Here is an 18,591-nt window from a genome sequence, read left to right on the forward strand (position 1 = left end):
AAAACCACCCACATTGTCTTTGAAACACAAACGGAGCTACAAGCACTTTGTTCTGATACATTTATTCTCACAATAACAAAGTGTTCTGAGGGACCCAGGGGGTTGGTATGGATACGATGACAGATAGGCAGTAGGCAGACAAACAGGTATGTTGCCAGTGGATGATACAAGAAATCTGTAGAATACTAGTTTGATTGGTCTGAAACACAGAATACCGTTGTAACAGTATGCACTGCAACACAAATCCAAGCTTAGGTCCATCATACAGATAACACAGCCTGCCCATCAATACCAGACCAGCAAAGTTTTGTAAACAAAGTCAATAAAAAGGACATTTTGGTAAGAACTTAGGCAGGTTAAGAGGTGCACCTTGTTTGTGAATGTTAGTTCCACCTAAAGACAGGCATGATAGAACAGCTGAAATGTTTTTAGGACAGTGTCCCTTTTCACAACGTCACTATTAGATCTCTTCCCTTCAGGGCCTAACTGATCCAGTGTTCACAGTGTTCTGTGGTCAAAACATGATGTCTCATTCTTGTCCCCGAAAACAGTCATCATTTCTAATAATCCCTTCTCACTACAATACGAAATTCTGACCTATTTTAATACCAAACATCTGGAGAACTATTCTACTGACTACTCATCTCTCTAGACAGAACAACGTGAATGGGATTCTTCTGTTACGTATTTAGATCAGAAACAGCCTGCGACATAGAAGGGTCCAAAAGGGTCTAGTGATGGTGTCATGGTCGATCTTAACACACAGACAACACACACACACACCTGTCCACACACACACACACTTGACACCACAGCCTGGCGTTGTTGTTTTTGCACTGCTGTTTCCATGGAGACACAATCATTATTGTTAAACACAACATGGGCGGGGTCTTCAGAGAATGTCAACGAGGGTGCTGTAGAGGAGTGTACGGGTAGTAAACACACACACACACACAAAAACTGTTGGCACAACATCTTAGCAAAATAAGAGAACAGGCGACATATATAGACCACAGATACAGAAGGGAAGGGGGGTTGGGGGGGGGGGGGGGGTGATGGATGCGAAGGCTAGCCCTGGGTCTATGTCAGTCCAATCTCCTCCAGGACGCTTCGCGGAGCCTCGGCTTCCTACAGAGAGAGACAGCAGAGGCACAACAGGTGAGGCAGAACAGGCGAGGCAGAACAGGCGAGGCAGAACAGGCGAGGCAGAACAGGCGAGGCAGAACAGGCGAGGCACAACACAGGGCCAGCAAGTCTCAGCCGTAGTCGGCTGCAGCAAAAACACACCAAGCACGGTTTCGCTCAACACTCAGAATGCTATGCAAGAATAGTACTGGGAAGGAATGAACAATAGAATACTACTGTTGTAAATCAATCGTTTCCCCAAAGAAAGGGGCTTATAGTTGCTCTATTCTGAATTTGACTGGGTTCTTTGCCATACCTCAGATCGAGCCAATACACTCATTGGTTTACTTAATAATGTGACTTGACAGTAACTGTGGTGCGTTTGATTTGCATCCAAGCGTGCGCTTCTGAGACAGATTCACTTGTTTCATGGCATGCTCCAAGTACTCAACAGTGTCAGCATATAGTCCCATATGACCCATGTCAAAGTGGTACAAGTGAGTAGTGAACAAAGAGTGTGTGTGCAGGCCACGCCACAGTGCAGTCTTTAGAGGAGGGGGAAACCAACAGTTACAGTGCAGGTGTCGAATGAAGATGAAGGACTCTTCACACTCCTCCTCCCTAGCTCAAAACCACAGCACAAAATAATCCTCGAACACACTGAATACCCCCTACGCAGACGTGCACAGCGAGCGTCAGGTGTCGGAGTCATTCTTCACTTCTTGGCCTCTTAGCTTACGAGAACTATCCGACCGTGACATGGACATAGCATAGCATTCAAATGGGACAACAACAGCACTTACTTTGGCATCCTAGCAAGGTTAAGCACAAAGGAAAGAAAAGCACTGTTTGAATACAATAGAGTTCAATAGAGTTTAGAGTGTGTGTTCTAAGCAATACAGAGGAGAGGATGGGCTGACCCAGCATAGTCTGTTTCTGAACACTAGGCCAGTCTCTTGTACGTATGATATCACTGCTACTCATGACAGTGGAAAACTGGATGTGGAGGGAGCCAATAAGAGGTCAGCATGCCTCGGCCAGCCAATCGAGTGCTGTTTTCTCTAGTCTACACTGAGCACTCTGGCAGTGACACAGTCTGGTCTTTACAGAGTTAGAAAGAAAGGATTGTATAAACCCAGTGCGCACAATGGCTGTTTAGCTGTACAAACAAGGCCACAGCTTAATCTGTAGCGTTCCCTGCAAGCCAGCCTAGATGTAACTAAATATTTCCAACACCAGCTTCTCCTTCCTGGGTTTTGGAGAAGAGAGAGCTGGGGCAGTTTGCCTGGGGTAGATAGACCAGGGCAGCTAGACTAGGGCAGAGAGACTGGGGCAGACGGACTGGGGCAGTTAGTCAGGGGCAGTTAGGTGGCCTAGATCCCGAGCCCCTACCTCCTGCAGCAGGTCGGCCTGCTCGATGGCCTTCAGCACGTTCTTCTTGGAAGTCTCCTGGGCCTCCCCCCCGAGCAGAAACTCATCCAGGATGAAGTAGGCCTTCTCAAAGTTGAAGATGATGTCCAGCTCACACACCTGTGAAGGAAGGATCGGGTGGGACAGATTAGGGGGGTTTGGGAGGAGGGGGGGGGGTGAGAGGTTTTCATTTGAATAAACCCCAACAGTCGCACCGAGGAAAATTTGCTGACCCACTGTGATACAAAGTGTTTGGATTATATTTACAACCACTCAAAGCGACATACAAAAAGTGCATCAAGAAAGTACAGCAGAATATCAAGGATCAGAAGTGCCCAGTTCTAACAGTGTTCCGCTGTCTGAGTCAAGACACGGTCTGTATTTACAAGGCACAGTGCAAAGTAACCACATCGCAGCTACCCGGCGCAGCGCAACATTAATAATCTCAACTACAGTGCAACAATAGCAAGGCTATTGATGTGGCGTGAGGCAAAATAGTTCCAAGTCCAGTCATTCCAAGGCTTCCAAGAGGGCCGAAACTGACTGAGGCGTAAACATGGGAGGACTCACGCTGCCAAAGTACTTGTCCAGCAGCTCCACGTATCTATGAATGATCTCCAGGGTGATCAACTCATTGTCCTGGTCCTCCACTGCACAGCAGAAGTAAAGGCTGGCGTACCTGCAACACAGGGAGGCGGAAGGGGGAGGAGTTCGATGGAGGACAAGAGGGTTGGAGGGAAAGGGGAGAGAGAGTCCAACTGAGAGAGGAAAAAGGGGGGAGATCTGGGAGTGAGACCAGCAGCCTCCTCGTGTACATGCACCAACCGGGCCTGAGCCCAACCCTGACCTCTTGTAGACAATCTTGAGGTCCCTCCACTCCAGGAAGCTGCACATCTTGGGCTTCCTGGCAAGGATTGTCTGGACCAGGTCTCTGGAGATCTTCTTCCTCTCCTTGTCCGACAGAGGAACGTACCACTTCTGCAGACGCAACTTCCCCTGTCGGCTGAACAGCAGCATAAACTGCATCTGGGAGCGGGAATGGTGGAGGGATGGGGAGAGGGATGGGAGAGAATGAGAGAGGATGAATGTAGGAGAGGGAGAGGATGTGAGAGGTAAAGAAATTAAGAACAGAAAGCCAGAGATGTGATAGAAAGGAGGAAGCCCATCCACGATGGATGTGGAGAAAGTAAGGGAGGAAGAGTAAGCGAATAAGAGACAGGCAGAGATGCAGAAGGACGTGGGTGGGGTTATACCAGTTTCTTAATCCAACAATGACTGGTGTACGAAGTTCGCATGTAAGCATACAAATCACCTTTTCCAGCAACAAACTTCACGGTTGTTTGAATCAACCTTTACATCTGCGCGGCCGCTAACATGTTTAATTTATTAAATGCAATACGTTGAAACTGACTCAGGAAGCAGTGTTTTCATATTTTTCGCTACAGTTTCATCTTGATGTGAAAATATATAGAATTTTAGGTAGAGTGTAACACTTATAAAAACACAGGAAGCAAACACTTTCAATAATGGCTCGGGGACATCATCACCATCGCGTACGGCTATTTTCTTTGCAGTCTGACATTGACGGATTTATCACTATTCAAACAATGCTTCGGGAATCTTACCTTGTAAATTTTCTGCGAATCCACACACTAGAATAGTGGTTGTTTATATCCAATTTAGAATCTGTTTCTGTTTTAACAGCTCGTCCTTTCGTCGCACACTTGTGTACGTGTGAGGGGAACGAATGATGTAGTTAGTCGCTTTGCCATTGGTCGAAAGGTTTACTGTCAGGGACTCTGATAGGTGGAGAAATTCCGTTATTCCATCCTTTATTTACGGCGAGGGGAGAATGTCAATGGGAGTCTTGGCGATGGCAGAAACAAGAAACACAGTCAACAACATTTCCGAATTGTTTAAGGAGCTAAAAACGAACAAACAAAAAGAAAGTAGAATCCAGTTAAAGTTTGTTGGTTTCTTGTCATAAGAATGGACATACACCATGGCCGTAGCCATGGAGTCAACATTGGGGGGGACGAATTAAATATGATAATTTCGGACAGCGTGTGTGGTTGCCTGTTGTAGCGTAGCACATATTTTTATATGAATATATTGGGGGGGGGGGGGGGGGGGGACATTTTGACCAGATTTGAATATTGGGGGGGATATGTGTCCCCCCCCAATATGTATTATGATTACGGCCTTGACATACACAGACCCAAAAAATTATCTTGGTACATAATGATATTATTCATTATTTTGAGCGATCTTATACGTTTAGTGCCCTTACTAGGCCTAAAAAGTCGGCAATGTTACAATGCATGCATCGGCTCAGAATAACTAAATAAGAATGCTTCAAAATGCGGCTACATTGACCCCTTATCCATCAGAATAATTAAAAAAGCATGCTTCAAAATGCTACCGGATGTTGTAAGACATTCTGGTATGTGTTGCGTACTGTGATAGACATGCAACTATTTGTTTTCTGGAATACTAAAAGGCAGTTATGTGGTAATATGGGTGTTGGACCGCGACAGAGCGCTATCATCACTTCCGCAATGGAAGACCTTCAACCGTAGTCTGCATCACATCTCACTGTCAGTCATCAAGTGCAAACCAACAATACGAGCCTTCAAAGAACCCGGATTTGCAGGGGTAGTGCTCAGCGGCTGGTTTGGCTCAGCTGGGACGAAGCTCTAACTGGGATGTTACTTTCAAGCCAAGCTAGCATTAGCTGATTGCAGTTGAAATTATGGATTCCCAACCGGTAGGCTATGTTCTAAAAAAAACATCGAGATAGGCTTGCTTCTAGCTACAGTATGTGTACAGTGGAATGTAGAATTATGCAACTCCCATGTTGCTGTCACTGAAAAGCGTAGCTGGTGTGACAGATGTACAGACTTAAGTGCACTACTGTTCAGGTTGCTTCCCAGGTAACCAGCCGCTAAGACGATGCGAAGTCGCAGTAACTCGGGGGTGAGGCTTGACGTGTTCGCCAGGCTCGTTCAAGAGACTATACTATGTCACCAGGTAAAATATCTTATTGCTAGTCTGCTATCGGAGCTGTAATGCAGGGAATTGTAGCTCGAAGTCTGCCGTTTTTCTATATTCGAGTCGTTTATGAAGTATTGCCTTGTCTGCCCACTTTGAACGAGGGATGGTCATTTCAGTGAAAGGAACAACCTGTTCTGCCCGTATAAGCTTTAGAAACAAGCTTGAACGAAGGTCACATGCCTGACGCTGAACTGTCTTATCTACTCTGCTGGAATCTAGGCACTTCGACTGCAACAAGTGGTTATGTAAACGTGCCTTTGGTTGTATGTGTGGGGGACATATCCCTGTAATTGTGTGTGTGCGTGTGTGTTTTTGTGTCTGTCTTTGTGTGTGTGTGTGTGTGTATCCTGTAGAACCCGGTGACAGGGCTGCTGCCTGCCAGTGCCCAGCAGAAGGATGCCTGGGTGAGGGACAATGTCTACAGCATCCTGTCAGTGTGGGGTCTGGGCATGGCCTACAGGAAGAACGCAGACAGGGATGAAGACAAGGCCAAGGCCTACGAGCTGGAGCAGGTGGGCCTTCAGAAGCCTGGGGCTGGGGTACAGGGTTGGGACAGAGTATTATGGGTTGTTAGACTGGGAAGGAAAGGAAATGTTTCCGGATGTGGGGACTGGAGCTGGGACGAGGGGTGTGAAAGGAGGCTCAGGTGGGGGTATTTGGACAGGGGAGAGAGTATAGTCTGTGCTATGATGAATCACTCATTGTGTTGTCTCTTCAGAGTGTGGTCAAGCTGATGCAAGGGCTGTTACAGTGTATGATGAGACAGGTAGGAAAGCCGCATCATTATCATCATAGTCATTGTCACCTGCTACTGTTATGATGGCTTCCTGTAAACCCCCTAACTTGAATGTTGGGCTGTAAAAGTGTGTGTATGTTACTTGTTATGTGTGTGTGTGTGTGTGTGCACTTGTTTGGGTGTAGGTGGTGAAGGTGGAGAAGTTCAAGCAGACCCAGAGCACCAGGGATTGCCTTCACGCCAAATACCACACTCCCACCGGTGCCACGGTGGTCGGGGACGACCAGTGGGGTCATCTGCAGGTGGATGCCACCTCCCTGTACCTGCTGATGCTGGCTCAAATGACAGCTTCAGGTGTGTGTGTGTCTCCGAGATAGAGAACGCTTGTAAATGTGTGTGTATGCCTGTCAATATGTGCCTGCAAGCATGCAATAATGTGTGTGGCGGTGGGTGCACACGTGTGGCTGCATGCTAATGCTTGTGCTTTGGCCAGGTCTGCACATCATCTCCAACCTGGATGAAGTGGCTTTCATCCAGAACCTGGTGTTCTACATCGAGGCAGCTTACAAAGTGGCGGTAAGGGAAGCTCCTCATTAAACCGGGTCTCTCTGATGTTGACCGAAAAGAACACTATCATTTTGTGTGTGTGTGTGTGTGTAGGACTTTGGGATGTGGGAGAGAGGGGACAAGACCAACCAGGGCATCCCTGAACTCAACGCCAGCTCCGTGGGCATGGCCAAGGTACTAGAGCGCAGAGGTCACACAGAGGGTCAAATAAAGGTCACGGGAAGTTCCCAGAGAGGCACCGAGTCCCCCGCGTGAACCCCTCTCCCCCTTCCCCCTCCCCTGCCTTGTGTCACCCCACCCAGGCTGCTCTGGAGGCCATCGATGAGCTGGACCTGTTTGGTGCTCAGGGCGGACCCAAGTCTGTCATCCACGTGCTGCCTGATGAGGTGGAGCACTGTCAGGTAAGCCCGTTCCCCTCAGGAGGCAGACGCCCTGTCGTGACTGATCTGGCTGTCATGCTCACGCTGTGTGCGCGTCCGCGCTCGGTGTCCGTGTGTCCAGTCGATCCTGTGCTCCATGCTGCCCAGAGCCTCCACCTCCAAGGAGATCGACGCTGGCCTGCTCTCCATCATCTCCTTCCCCGCCTTCGCTGTGGAGGACGCCGAGCTGGTCAGCCTCACCAAGAACGAGATCATCGCCAAGCTGCAGGTAAGGGCTAGCTGGGTACGCCTGGCCAGACACATGCACACACACACGCGCGCACACTGACCTTCGCTCTGTCCTGCAGGGTCGCTACGGCTGCTGTCGCTTCATCAGAGATGGGTACAGATGTCCTAGAGAGGTACATTTCCTCCCTACTCCTACTTCCTGTTGACCTTTTTCTGCTTCCTGTGCACAAGTCCAGCTCCTCCTCTCTACCTTCTGGATACATGTCCAAATCCTTTGTCTGTACTTCCTACATATCACTCTGTGCCATACGGTTAGTGTGCTATGTGAGATTAGACCTCAAGAGGAGCATAGATTATTTTAGTCTGAAGATTTACTTCAGTGTGTGTGTGTGTGTGTTTCTGACTGTGTCAGGACCCAAACCGCCTCCACTACGACCCAGCTGAGTTGAAGCTGTTTGAGAACATTGAGTGTGAGTGGCCTGTGTTCTGGACCTACCTGGTTCTGGATGGCATCTTCACTGGAGACCAAGAACAGGTGCGTGGTGCCGGAGGACTGGAAAGAGGTGTGTGTGTGTGTGTGTGTGCTGAGGAAGGGTTGGTGTGTGTGCTTGAGGGATCAGGCTGGTGCTGTTTCGACATAAGTATAGGCTAAGTGTGTGTGTGTGTGTGTGTGTGTGTGCGTGCAGGTGCAGGAGTACAGGGAGGCTCTGGAGGGGGTTCTGATCCGTGGGAAGAACAGTATCCGACTGGTACCAGAGCTCTATGCGGTCCCACCTGATAAGGTAATAGAAGCCTCTCCTGATGGTGATGATGATGATGATGATGGTGTGTGTCCTGGTGATGATGGTGTGTGTGTCCTGGTGATGATGGTGTGTGTGTCCTGGTGATGATGGTGTGTGTGTGTGTGTCCTGGTGATGATGGTGTGTGTGTGTGTGTCCTGGTGTGTGTGTGTGTGTCCTGGTGATGATGGTGTGTGTGTCCTGGTGATGATGGTGTGTGTGTCCTGGTGATGATGGTGTGTGTGTGTGTGTCCTGGTGATGATGGTGTGTGTGTGTGTCCTGGTGATGATGGTGTGTGTGTCCTGGTGATGATGGTGTGTGTGTGTCCTGGTGATGATGATGGTGTGTGTGTGTGTCCTGGTGATGATGGTGTGTGTGTGTCCTGGTGATGATGGTGTGTGTGTGTGTGTCCTGGTGATGATGGTGTGTGTGTGTCCTGGTGATGATGGTGTGTGTGTGTCCTGGTGATGATGGTGTGTGTGTGTCCTGGTGATGATGGTGTGTGTGTGTGTCCTGGTGATGATGGTGTGTGTGTGTCCTGGTGATGATGGTGTGTGTGTCCTGGTGATGATGGTGTGTGTGTGTGTCCTGGTGATGATGGTGTGTGTGTCCTGGTGATGATGGTGTGTGTGTGTCCTGGTGATGATGATGGTGTGTGTGTGTGTCCTGGTGATGATGGTGTGTGTGTGTCCTGGTGATGATGGTGTGTGTGTGTGTCCTGGTGATGATGGTGTGTGTGTGTCCTGGTGATGATGGTGTGTGTGTGTGTCCTGGTGATGATGGTGTGTGTGTGTCCTGGTGATGATGGTGTGTGTGTGTCCTGGTGATGATGGTGTGTGTGTGTCCTGGTGATGATGGTGTGTGTGTGTCCTGGTGATGATGGTGTGTGTGTGTCCTGGTGATGATGGTGTGTGTGTGTCCTGGTGATGATGGTGTGTGTGTTTTGTCCAGATGGAGGAGGAGTGCAGTAACCCTCACTCAGTGGAGCGGGTGGCCATGGGCCAGCTTCCTCACATGTGGGGCCAGAGCCTGTACATAGTGGGGTGTTTACTGTCCGAGGTAGGAACCACATAACGCTCTCGCTCGCTTTCGCTCTCCCTCGCTCTCTGTCTCTGTCTCTATCTGTCTCTCTCTCTCTCTCTCTCTCTCTCTCTCTCTCTCTCTCTCTCTCTCTCTCTCTCTCTCTCTCTCTCTCTCTCTCTCTCTCTCTCTCTCTCTCTCTCACAGACACAAGGTCTAAGTCTTCCTTCTCTCCTGTGTGTCTGTGTGCTACCAGGGGTTTCTCGCTCCGGGAGAGATAGACCCTCTCAACAGGAGGTTCTCCACCAACTTCAAACCAGACGTGGTGGTGCAAGGTTGGTAGAACGTGTTAGAACGGGGCTCCCTGTTCCAAATGTTCTCCATGTTACCCTGAGAGATTTGGTACGTTGGAAGGAATGAGCTCTTCTCTCTGTGCTCTGTGTGTGTGTGTGTGTGTGTGTGTCAGTGTGTGTGCTGGCAGAGTCAGAGCAGATCCAGGAGCTTCTGAGAGACTACGGTGTTGAGGTCCAGACGGTGTCGGAGGCTCTGCCCATCAGGGTGATGCCTGCCCGCATCCTCAGCCACATCTATGTCAAACTGGGTACGCCATCTCTGCTCTGCCTCTCACTAATCTGCCGTTAGAGAGCACGCGAGGTGCAACGTTCAACACACGATACAGCAATGCAAAAAAATGGATTCAGAAGCCCCCAACAGTGGGATCCCAGCGGTGTGATCGTGGCCCGCTTCCTGTTTCCTCAGGACACTGTAAGAAGTTGAACTTGAGTGGGCGGCCCTACAGACACATCGGGGTTCTGGGAACTTCGAAGTTCTACGAGATACGAGGACGCACCTACACCTTCACCCCCCAGGTAATACACCACACCTTCACCTTCACCCCCCAGGTAATACACCACACCTTCACCCACACCCTCCAGGTGAAACACCGCATGTCATGTCACCCTGGTGTCCATGCCAGGGTCCCTGAGGAGATGCTCTGTGTGCCTGCTGTGTCTGTCTCAGTTCTTGGACCAGCACCACTTCTACTTGGCCCTGGACAACCAGATGATCGCGGAAATGCTGCGAACAGAGCTGGCCTATCTGTCCTCCTGCTGGAGGATGACTGGACGACCCACACTCACCTTCCCCATCACACACAGCATGCTGGGTAAGGTAGTCCACACCACACAGCATGCTGGGTAAGGTAGTCCACACCACACAGCATGCTGGGTAAGGTAGGCCACACCACACAGCATGCTGGGTAAGCTAGTCCACAGCACACAGCATGCTGGGTAAGCAAGTCCAAGTCTTACACAACATGCTGGGTAATAAGTGATGAAACAATGTTCTCTCTCGTCCTTGTTTTCCTCAGTCGATGACGGCGAGGCCATTGATCCTTGTATCCTAGCAACCCTGAGAAAGCTGCAGGATGGGTACTTTGGAGGGGCCAGGTGAGACACACACACACACACACACACACTCTCTTTTTCTGTCACTTACAGATGCACATGCACATACAGAATTAGTTAGTGAAAGAGGTTTTTAGTTTAACCGTGGTGTGTGTGTGTGTGCACAGGGTGCAGATGTCTGACCTGGCTAGTTTCCAGACCACATCCTTTCACACTCAGCTCAGCTTCCTGGATGAAGACACAGACCAGCTGGATGACGAGGAAGAGGAGGATGAAGACGATGACGAGGATGAAGTCTGCTATCTACCCAAAGGTAGAATGGCAAAGAAGGCGAGCGAGAGAGAGAGCGAGAGAGAGAGCGAGAGCGAGAGAGAGCGAGAGAGAGCGAGAGAGAGCGAGAGAGAGAGCGAGAGAGAGAGAGAGAGATCTCAACACGTCTCTATCTCATTCAGACGGATCTAAAGGCATGTTCGACCGCTACCTCGCCCAGCTGCTGCACGCCGCCGCCCCAAAGTGTCACCTCCCAGCCATCCAGCGGGGACAGCACCACGTGTTCAGCGCACAGCACACCACCAGAGACATCCTGTCCCTCATGGCCCAGGTCCAGGGCCTCAACATGCCCAGTGAGTGTGGAGGGCCACAGCATTAACCCAGGACCCTACTGGAGGGCAACCAGAGAGTCTGGTGGGGGTCAGGGAGTTGGGTGGCTGAGCGGGTAGAGCATCGGGCTGGTAATCTGAAGGTTGCCAGTTCGATTCCCGGCCGGTGCACATGATGTTGTGTCCTTGGGCATGACACTTCACCCTACTTTCCTCGGGGAGAATGTCCCTGTACTTACTGTAAGTCGCTCTGGATAAGAGCGTCTGCTAAATGTAAATGTAACCAGGGAGAGGTGCTCCCTGGAAGCTCATGAGGGTCCTCATGTGTGTTCTGGTTGCAGAGTCGTCCATGTATCTGCCTGTGACTCCTGCCATGAACAAACACCGCAAGTCCCTCAACCTGCTCGTGGTACCGCAGCAGGCACAACAACAGCAACCCAAGGTCAGCAGATCAACACATATTCACCCTCTTCCGAGGTTCGTCTCAATGCTCTGCATGGCGTTTGTGTGTGTCTGGTTGTCTACGTGTGTTTTGTGTTTGTGTTGTGTGGATTGATGTGTGTGTGTGGGGTCAGATGGCTGAGCGGTTAGGGAGTCGGGCTATTCATCAGAAGGTTGTTGGTTCGATTCCCGGCCGTGCCAAATGACCTTGTGTCCTTGGGCACGGCCCTTCACCCAACTTGCCTCAAGGAGAATGTCCCTGTACTTACTGTAAGTCACTCTGGATAAGAGCGTCTGCCAAATGACTAAAGGTAAATGTGTGTGTGTGTGTGTGTCTAGCCCCACAGTGCTGCAGACCTGCACCTCCCCAGGGACCCCCAGGGGAACCCAGACTTCCCGGGGCTGGTCAGACGTCTCAGGGAGTGTCCCACTCTGCAGGACCAGGCTGACATCCTCTACATCCTGTACCACATGAAGTACGCCACTGCTGGCTCGCTAAAACACACACACACAGACACACACACAGACACACACACCGACACATACACAGATACACACTCGCACACGCATAGATACGCACGCACCCTACATACATACAGACGCACACATGCTGTCTTGTGATTGGTCCTCCCTTGGCTGCGTTCTGCTGAGTAGGGGTGCTGATTGGCTGGTGGAGTTGTCGGGGCCAGGCCAGGGCGGGGCCAGCGTGCGGGCCCTGTTACAGGAGCTGTACGTAGAGGCGGGCTCTTGTAAGGAGTGGGGTCTGATTCGCTACATCTCTGGGATCCTGAAGAAGAGGGTGGAGGTACTTGCTGAGGTAACAGACCTGTTCACGTCCAGCTCCATGGAATGGATGCCTTAACCCATCTTGAGACAGGCTGATTCCAAAACGGTTACATTCAAAACAACGTGTGTGTGTCGTGCATGTGTATGTGTGTGTGTGTTTTCAGGCCTGTACAGATCTCATCTCCCACCAGAAGCAGCTGACTGTGGGACTCCCTCCAGAGCCTAGGGAGAAGGTCATCACAGCGTAGGTTCCGCACAGACACACGCGAGCACGCGCACACTCACATGCTTATAGACACACACCCGCACACACACACACACACACACACACACACACAGATACCCTCGCAGACACACGAGCAGACACTCACATACCTGAGGTCGCCTGGAAACAAACAGACAATAGCTCACCTCCAGATGGCGCCGCTCGCCCCATGTACACTGTCTCCCTTCATCCCCTATTTGAAACACACACTTTTGAAAAGACGTGACGTCAACATGAACTGACGTGGCTTCGCTTCCTGCTTCCTGCGTGTGCTCAGCCCACTTCCTCCCGAGGAGCTGAACCGCCTGATCTACGAGGCCAGCGGTCAGGACATCAGCATAGCTGTCCTGACTCAGGTAACGCAGCACGCTCATCAGGCCTGAAGTCAACAAAACACACAGAGAACCAACTGGTGGAAACACGCAGCGGTCCGTGTGTGTGTGTCTATGTGTGTGTGTGTGTGTGTGTCTGTGTGTGTGTGTGTGTCTATGTGTGTGTCTCTATGTGTGTGTGTGTCTGTGTGTCTATGTGTGTCTGTGTGTGTGTGTGTCTATGTGTGTGTGTGTGTGTGTGTGTCTGTGTGTGTGTGTGTCTGTCTGTGTGTCTATGTGTGTGTGTCAATGTGCGTCCATGTGTGTGTGTGTGTGACGGGGTCTGGGTCTCCCTGCAGGAGATCATGGTGTACCTGGCTATGTACGTGCGCTCCCAGCCCGCCCTGTTTGGAGACATGCTGCGTCTCAGGATCGGGCTCATCATGCAGGTGATGGCTACTGAGCTGGCCCGCAGCCTGCACTGCTCAGGTGGGACGCAGCCACACGCACACATGCACACACACACACACACACACACACACATGCACACACACAGACACACAAATTCCCTTAAACGCATGCAGAAATGCATCATGTGTGTGTTTGGGATCATAACTGTGTGTGTTCATGCGTGCGTAGGTGAGGAGGCGTCGGAGAGTCTGATGAACCTGAGTCCATCTGACATGAAGAACCTTCTGCATCACATCCTGAGCGGCAAAGAGTTTGGAGTAGAACGAAGTGGTGAGTCTGTCTGTCTGTCTTTCCGCCTGCCTGCTTGTCTGCCTGCCTGTCTCTGTTTGCCTGTCTATCTGTCTGCCTGTCTCTGTCTGCCTGCCTGTCTCTGTCTGCCTCTCTCTGTCTGTCTGTCTGTCTGCCTGTCTCTGTCTGCCTGTCTCTGCCTGTCTCTGTCTGTCTGCCTGTCTCTCTCTGTCTGTCTGCCTGCCTGTCTCTGTCTGCCTGTCTCTGTCTGCCTGTCTCTGTCTGCCTGTCTCTCTCTGTCTGTCCGCCTGTCTCTGTCTGTCTGCCTGCCTGTCTCTGTCTGCCTGTCTCTGTCTGCCTGTCTCTCCAGCCGTCTGTCTGTCTGTCTCTCCAGCTGTCTGTCTGCCTGTCTCTCCAGCTATCTGTCTGTCTGTCTCTCTCCAGCTGTCTGCCTGTCTGTCTGTTTTACCGTCTGGACAGGAGCAGTAAGTGATTACCTGTTCAACCACAACTCTCTGTCCTCAGTGCGTCCTATCCAGTCCTCGGCCACCAGCCCAGCCATCTCCATCCATGAGCTGGGTCACACCGGCGCCACCAAGACGGAACGCACCGGAATACGCAAGCTCAAGAGCCAGATCAAACAGGTATGCCTTGACTCCGCTCTCTCTCACAGCCAACAGCCAATCTCCGCAGTGCAGTGTGGTTAGCCCTGAAAACAAGCTGGCATCCAGATCCCGCACTCCATGTGAACATGCTAGACAGTGGGCTAACGATAGACACATGTTCACCTATGCTGTTTCGGTGTCCTAGCGAGAAAGCTCTTCAAATTCGAATTTATTTTGTAGCTAAAGCTACTTCTGTGATCATTACTAGTTATTTATTGGCTGTGGGAGCATGATCTCTGCCCATATTTGATCCCATGCCAGATCAGAATGTATTTCTCGGTTGTTAACACAGTTTCCTGGTTTTGCTTGCAGTTGGATGACTCCAGACCTATAAGCGTGGGTTGAGTTTGTTAGTGTTCCCTAGGCATGCCGTCTCCATCTCTAACTCCACGGCGCTGGGCTGCTGGGGGTTCAAAACCAATGCACCTGCTGGCTGCTCTAACCCATTCTTAGCTGCTCACGTCAAGCGCGTTGCCATCAGTAGAGCCTTGTCCTGTCATGTCCACCTGTTGAAGTAGACATGAGGCTGATCGACATCAAATATCATTAGCGCATGTATTTATAACGTCTGTCCAACCTGTTCTTCTCCTCTCTCTCTCTCTCTCTCTTTCTCTCCTCCTGTCCTCTCACCTCTCCTCTCTTTTCTCTCCATTCTCCTCCCCTCTGTAGATCTTTAGCAGCGGTTATTCCATCAGCAGTAACGTCACCTCGCCTCGTTCCACGGTAAACGCCGCCCCCTTCTCTCTCTCCCTCTCCTTTTTTCTCCCTCTCTCTCCTTCTCTCTACCGCTCTCTCTCTCTATCACTCCCTACTCTTCTCTCCGGGTCTCCCTCTCTATTTCTATGTATTTTTCCTTTCGTACCTCCCCCACTCTCTCTCTCTCTCTCTCTCTTCTGCCTTCATACATTTATGGCTGAGCTGCTTATGTTTCTGTGTCGCTCTGTCTTCCTCCATCGTTCCGCTCCAGCCTGCCGCTCTACAAGAGAGCAGCACTTGTACTGGACATAGACCTCGTGGCATGGAATAGATTGTGTCGTTCGCTGTGTCTGTCTGTGTTGTTTTTTGGGTGGGAGAGAGTGGGTCTTCCCCACCTCCCTCAATACCCCCCCCCCTACCCCCCCCCCCCCCCCCTCCACAGCGGTGCTCCAGCCCCTCCACCCCCAGTGGGATCCTATCCCCCGTGGGGCTGGGCCCCCAGGGAGGGCCCCTGCAGTGGGAGGAGCGCCAGGGCCAGTGGCTGCGGAGGCGCAGGCTGGATGGAGCCATCAACAGGGTCCCCATGGGCTTCTACCAGAAGGTCTGGAAGATCCTGCAGAAGTGCCACGGGCTGTCTATAGACGGATATGTCCTGCCCTCCTCCACCACTCGTGAGGTATGTCATGACCTCCTCTGTCCTACCGTGTGATCATCTACTCTACCATGTTATAACCTGCTCTATCATGTTATAACCTGCACTACCATCTTATAACCTGCTCTATCTTGTTATAACCTGCTGTACCATGCTATAACCTGCTCTACCATGCTATAACCTGCCCTACCATGTTATAACCTGCTCTATCATGTTGTAACCTGCTCTACCATCTTATAACCTGCTGTTTCATGTTTTAATCTGCTGTTTCATGTTATAACCTGCTCTACCATCTTATATCCTGCTCTATCATGTTATAACCTGCACTACCATCTTATAACCTGCTCTATCATGTTATAACCTGCTGTACCACGCTATAACCTGCTCTACCATGCTATAACCTGCTCTACCATGTTATAACCTGCTCTATCATGTTGTAACCTGCTCTACCATCTTATAACCTGCTGTTTCATGTTATTACCTTCTGTTTCATGTTATAACCTGCTCTACCATCTTATAACCTGCTGTTTCATGTTATAACCTGCTCTACCATCATATAACCGGCTCTACCATGTTAAAACCTGCTCTACCATCTTATAACCTGCTCTATCATGTTAAACCTGCTCTACCATCTTATAACCTGCTCTATCATGTTATAACCTACTCCATCTTGTGCAGATGACGGAGGGGGAGATCAAGTTTGCAGTGCACGTGGAGTCGGTGCTGAACCACGTCCCCCAGCCGGAGTACAGGCAGCTGCTGGTGGAGGCGGTGATGGTGCTGACCCTGGTGGCCGACATGGAGCTGGACAGCATCGGGGGCGTCATTCACGTGGACCGCATCGTCCACCTGGCCAACGAGCTCTTCGTCAGCGACCAGGTCCGAACGCAAGCGCACGCCACACATTCCCGCTTCAGAGCAGCGACTTTGCAATGAGACGTACACATTTCTCACGTGTTGCGCAGACAAACAAGCGCCTTTTCCTCAGGAACCAGTTTGTTTCACAGTTTGTCGTACACAAACCTTTCAACAGCCCTCTAACGTTGACATGCTATTCCTTTCCTGTTCCGTGTCAGAGGTCACAAGGAGCCCAGGACTACTTCCTGGAGAAGGACCCAGCCACGGGCATCTGTAACTTCTTCTACGACAGTGCCCCTAGTGGCAGCTACGGCACCATGACCTACCTGTCCAAGGCAGTGATCACCTACGTGCAGGACTTCCTGCCTCACTCAACCTGCTTAGTGCAGTGAAGCAGAGCAGGGGGATATAGCTCACTCCACCTGGGACAGGGATCCCTGTGTGGGGAGACACTTCCATAGGATGGAGATATCTGCTGCTCAGTGCAGAGAGGCTGGTGGGAGGAAGGAAGGAAGGAACTAGTGTTTGTTTGAATTGGGTGAAGGGACTGGAGGGAAAGACAGAATTACAGCATACTGTAGACTTTGTAAGGGACTTGGTTCATCTCTGCTCGCGTCTCTGTTTCAACTTTGCAACTGTGACTTGAGCTGTGTTTGATGGTGAACGTTAGGTCAGGCGTGTCAGTGCGTTCTGTACTGAGATGCATAATTAACCTTCCATGTTAACGTAATTCCTGTCTGGTTTGCTACAGACATCTAACATGCATGGCTTTTTATGGCACTTAGTCACTGATTCCTGGACCTGTTTAGGTTTCCTGTCTGCATCATTTCTCCATGTATTCAAGTGTGCGTGTTAGATTGTCTGATATCCGGGGCATGCAGGTTAGTTTCGTGTCATGTGACTCTTACTATAGCATCTCAGTAAGAAGCATGTAAAGTCTGTGTATTCATGACTTTCAGACCATGCATGTTCTGTGAGATTGATATACGTATATTTGGTTATGGTATGTTCAATTCTATTGCAATTTAATACCAGCAGTGTCATATACTTATACATTTTCCTAATATATTCCTTAATCTAACTAGGTGCCATTCAGTCATCTGGAGTTGGTTATAGTCTAACACCTACATTGTGCCTGTGATGTGTAAGACATCAGTCTATGATAGAGCTTCAAGTAACTTGATCTATGTTTTTAATAGTTAAAGTGGTCTTTTGTAGCTGTTAAAAGTCTGTTTTCCTATATGTTATAGTGTCACATCAATCATTTACATGGTAGAGACAATCCTGAACTGTTTCTCAGACGTAGTGCCATGACTGCGAGAAAGGAGAGTCTGTTTGATAACAGAGGTTCTATTTCTGAGTCGAGAAAGTGGTTTATCCCTGTGAATTATAAGAAGGGATAACTTGGAGGCAAGAAATACAGTTTTAGACCTTTTATTTTGTTACAAAAGAGTTGTTTTTATTATACACTAAATATATTAATATATAGAAAGTTATAATTGTATTCTGTGGACCATTAGTGTGATCAGGAACATGAGTACTAAGGTGTTTATCCTGTACCTGTTTATTTGTCCATGATACATTTTTATGAGGGTTTATTATTAACCATTCTGCACTTTGGTCGAACTTGGGTCTTGTTTCAGGTCTAAAACCTGTCTGTTTCAAGTTTTAAAATGAAATTCTCTCAGGTTGAAAACCTGCATTATTGGAGGTTTTAAACCTGTTGATTATTTTCCCCTCAAAGGTGTGTCATGTTCAAGGTTGAAAACCTGTGTGTTCTGCTATGCATAATCTTGCATATTCTCTAACGTTTAAACCAGTATTGCTCATTAAAAGGGAATGCTTCATTCCTACTACCACACTAATGAAGTGTCCCGAGTTGACCTTGACAGACACTACACACACAAACACA

At 49.7% G+C, this 18,591-nt stretch overlaps 2 protein-coding genes across 3 annotated transcripts; one reads left to right on the forward strand and one right to left on the reverse strand.

Moving 5' to 3' along the window:
• Positions 1-46: 46 nt before the first annotated feature.
• LOC146261268 (AP-1 complex subunit sigma-2-like) lies at positions 47-4,318 on the reverse strand. The gene is made up of 5 exons (XM_084667692.1): positions 4,161-4,318; positions 3,383-3,561; positions 3,106-3,214; positions 2,518-2,655; positions 47-1,128 (listed from the first exon to the last, which is right to left on the reverse strand). Exons 2-5 carry the CDS (start codon positions 3,559-3,561, stop codon positions 1,081-1,083), a joined length of 474 nt encoding a protein of 157 aa, XP_084523818.1. The 5' UTR covers positions 4,161-4,318; the 3' UTR covers positions 47-1,080.
• A 364-nt stretch (positions 4,319-4,682) lies between these two features.
• phka2 (phosphorylase kinase, alpha 2 (liver)) lies at positions 4,683-18,544 on the forward strand. Of its 2 annotated transcripts, XM_084667971.1 has the most exons (32): positions 4,684-5,302; positions 5,457-5,565; positions 5,943-6,101; positions 6,308-6,355; positions 6,511-6,679; positions 6,819-6,901; positions 6,986-7,066; positions 7,195-7,293; positions 7,394-7,540; positions 7,620-7,673; positions 7,913-8,035; positions 8,187-8,282; positions 9,233-9,340; positions 9,558-9,636; positions 9,768-9,902; positions 10,061-10,170; positions 10,322-10,466; positions 10,671-10,749; positions 10,875-11,020; positions 11,160-11,330; positions 11,648-11,748; positions 12,087-12,223; positions 12,402-12,564; positions 12,698-12,777; positions 13,076-13,154; positions 13,469-13,598; positions 13,749-13,850; positions 14,334-14,452; positions 15,143-15,196; positions 15,612-15,845; positions 16,500-16,700; positions 16,898-18,544. In XM_084667971.1, exons 2-32 carry the CDS (start codon positions 5,488-5,490, stop codon positions 17,069-17,071), a joined length of 3,684 nt encoding a protein of 1,227 aa, XP_084524097.1. In that variant the 5' UTR covers positions 4,684-5,302; positions 5,457-5,487; the 3' UTR covers positions 17,072-18,544. The 2 variants fall into 2 exon arrangements, with proteins under 2 accessions (XP_084524099.1, XP_084524097.1); XM_084667973.1 differs by lacking the exon at positions 5,457-5,565 and having other exon boundaries at positions 4,683-5,302.
• Positions 18,545-18,591: the final 47 nt, after the last annotated feature.

This window comes from Hypomesus nipponensis, chromosome 12 (assembly GCF_054491055.1).
Source record: "Hypomesus nipponensis isolate SF chromosome 12, ASM5449105v1, whole genome shotgun sequence".
Taxonomy (NCBI): Eukaryota; Metazoa; Chordata; class Actinopteri; order Osmeriformes; family Osmeridae; genus Hypomesus; species Hypomesus nipponensis.

What these genes read in the sequence shown, in the direction of transcription:
- LOC146261268 (XM_084667692.1), bottom strand. Translation starts at nt 3,561, where the DNA reads ATGCAGTTTATGCTGCTGTTCAGCCGACAGGGGAAGTTGCGTCTGCAG. An exon ending in CTCAAGATTGTCTACAAGAG is followed by an intron (nt 3,215 to 3,382) that starts GTCAGGGTTGGG and finishes CCTGTGTTGCAG; the next exon opens with GTACGCCAGCCTTTACTTCT. An exon ending in TGGACAAGTACTTTGGCAGC is followed by an intron (nt 2,656 to 3,105) that starts GTGAGTCCTCCC and finishes CTTCCTTCACAG; the next exon opens with GTGTGTGAGCTGGACATCAT.
- phka2 (XM_084667971.1), top strand. Translation starts at nt 5,488, where the DNA reads ATGCGAAGTCGCAGTAACTCGGGGGTGAGGCTTGACGTGTTCGCCAGG. An exon ending in TCACTGGAGACCAAGAACAG is followed by an intron (nt 8,036 to 8,186) that starts GTGCGTGGTGCC and finishes GTGTGCGTGCAG; the next exon opens with GTGCAGGAGTACAGGGAGGC. An exon ending in TGGGGTGTTTACTGTCCGAG is followed by an intron (nt 9,341 to 9,557) that starts GTAGGAACCACA and finishes GTGTGCTACCAG; the next exon opens with GGGTTTCTCGCTCCGGGAGA.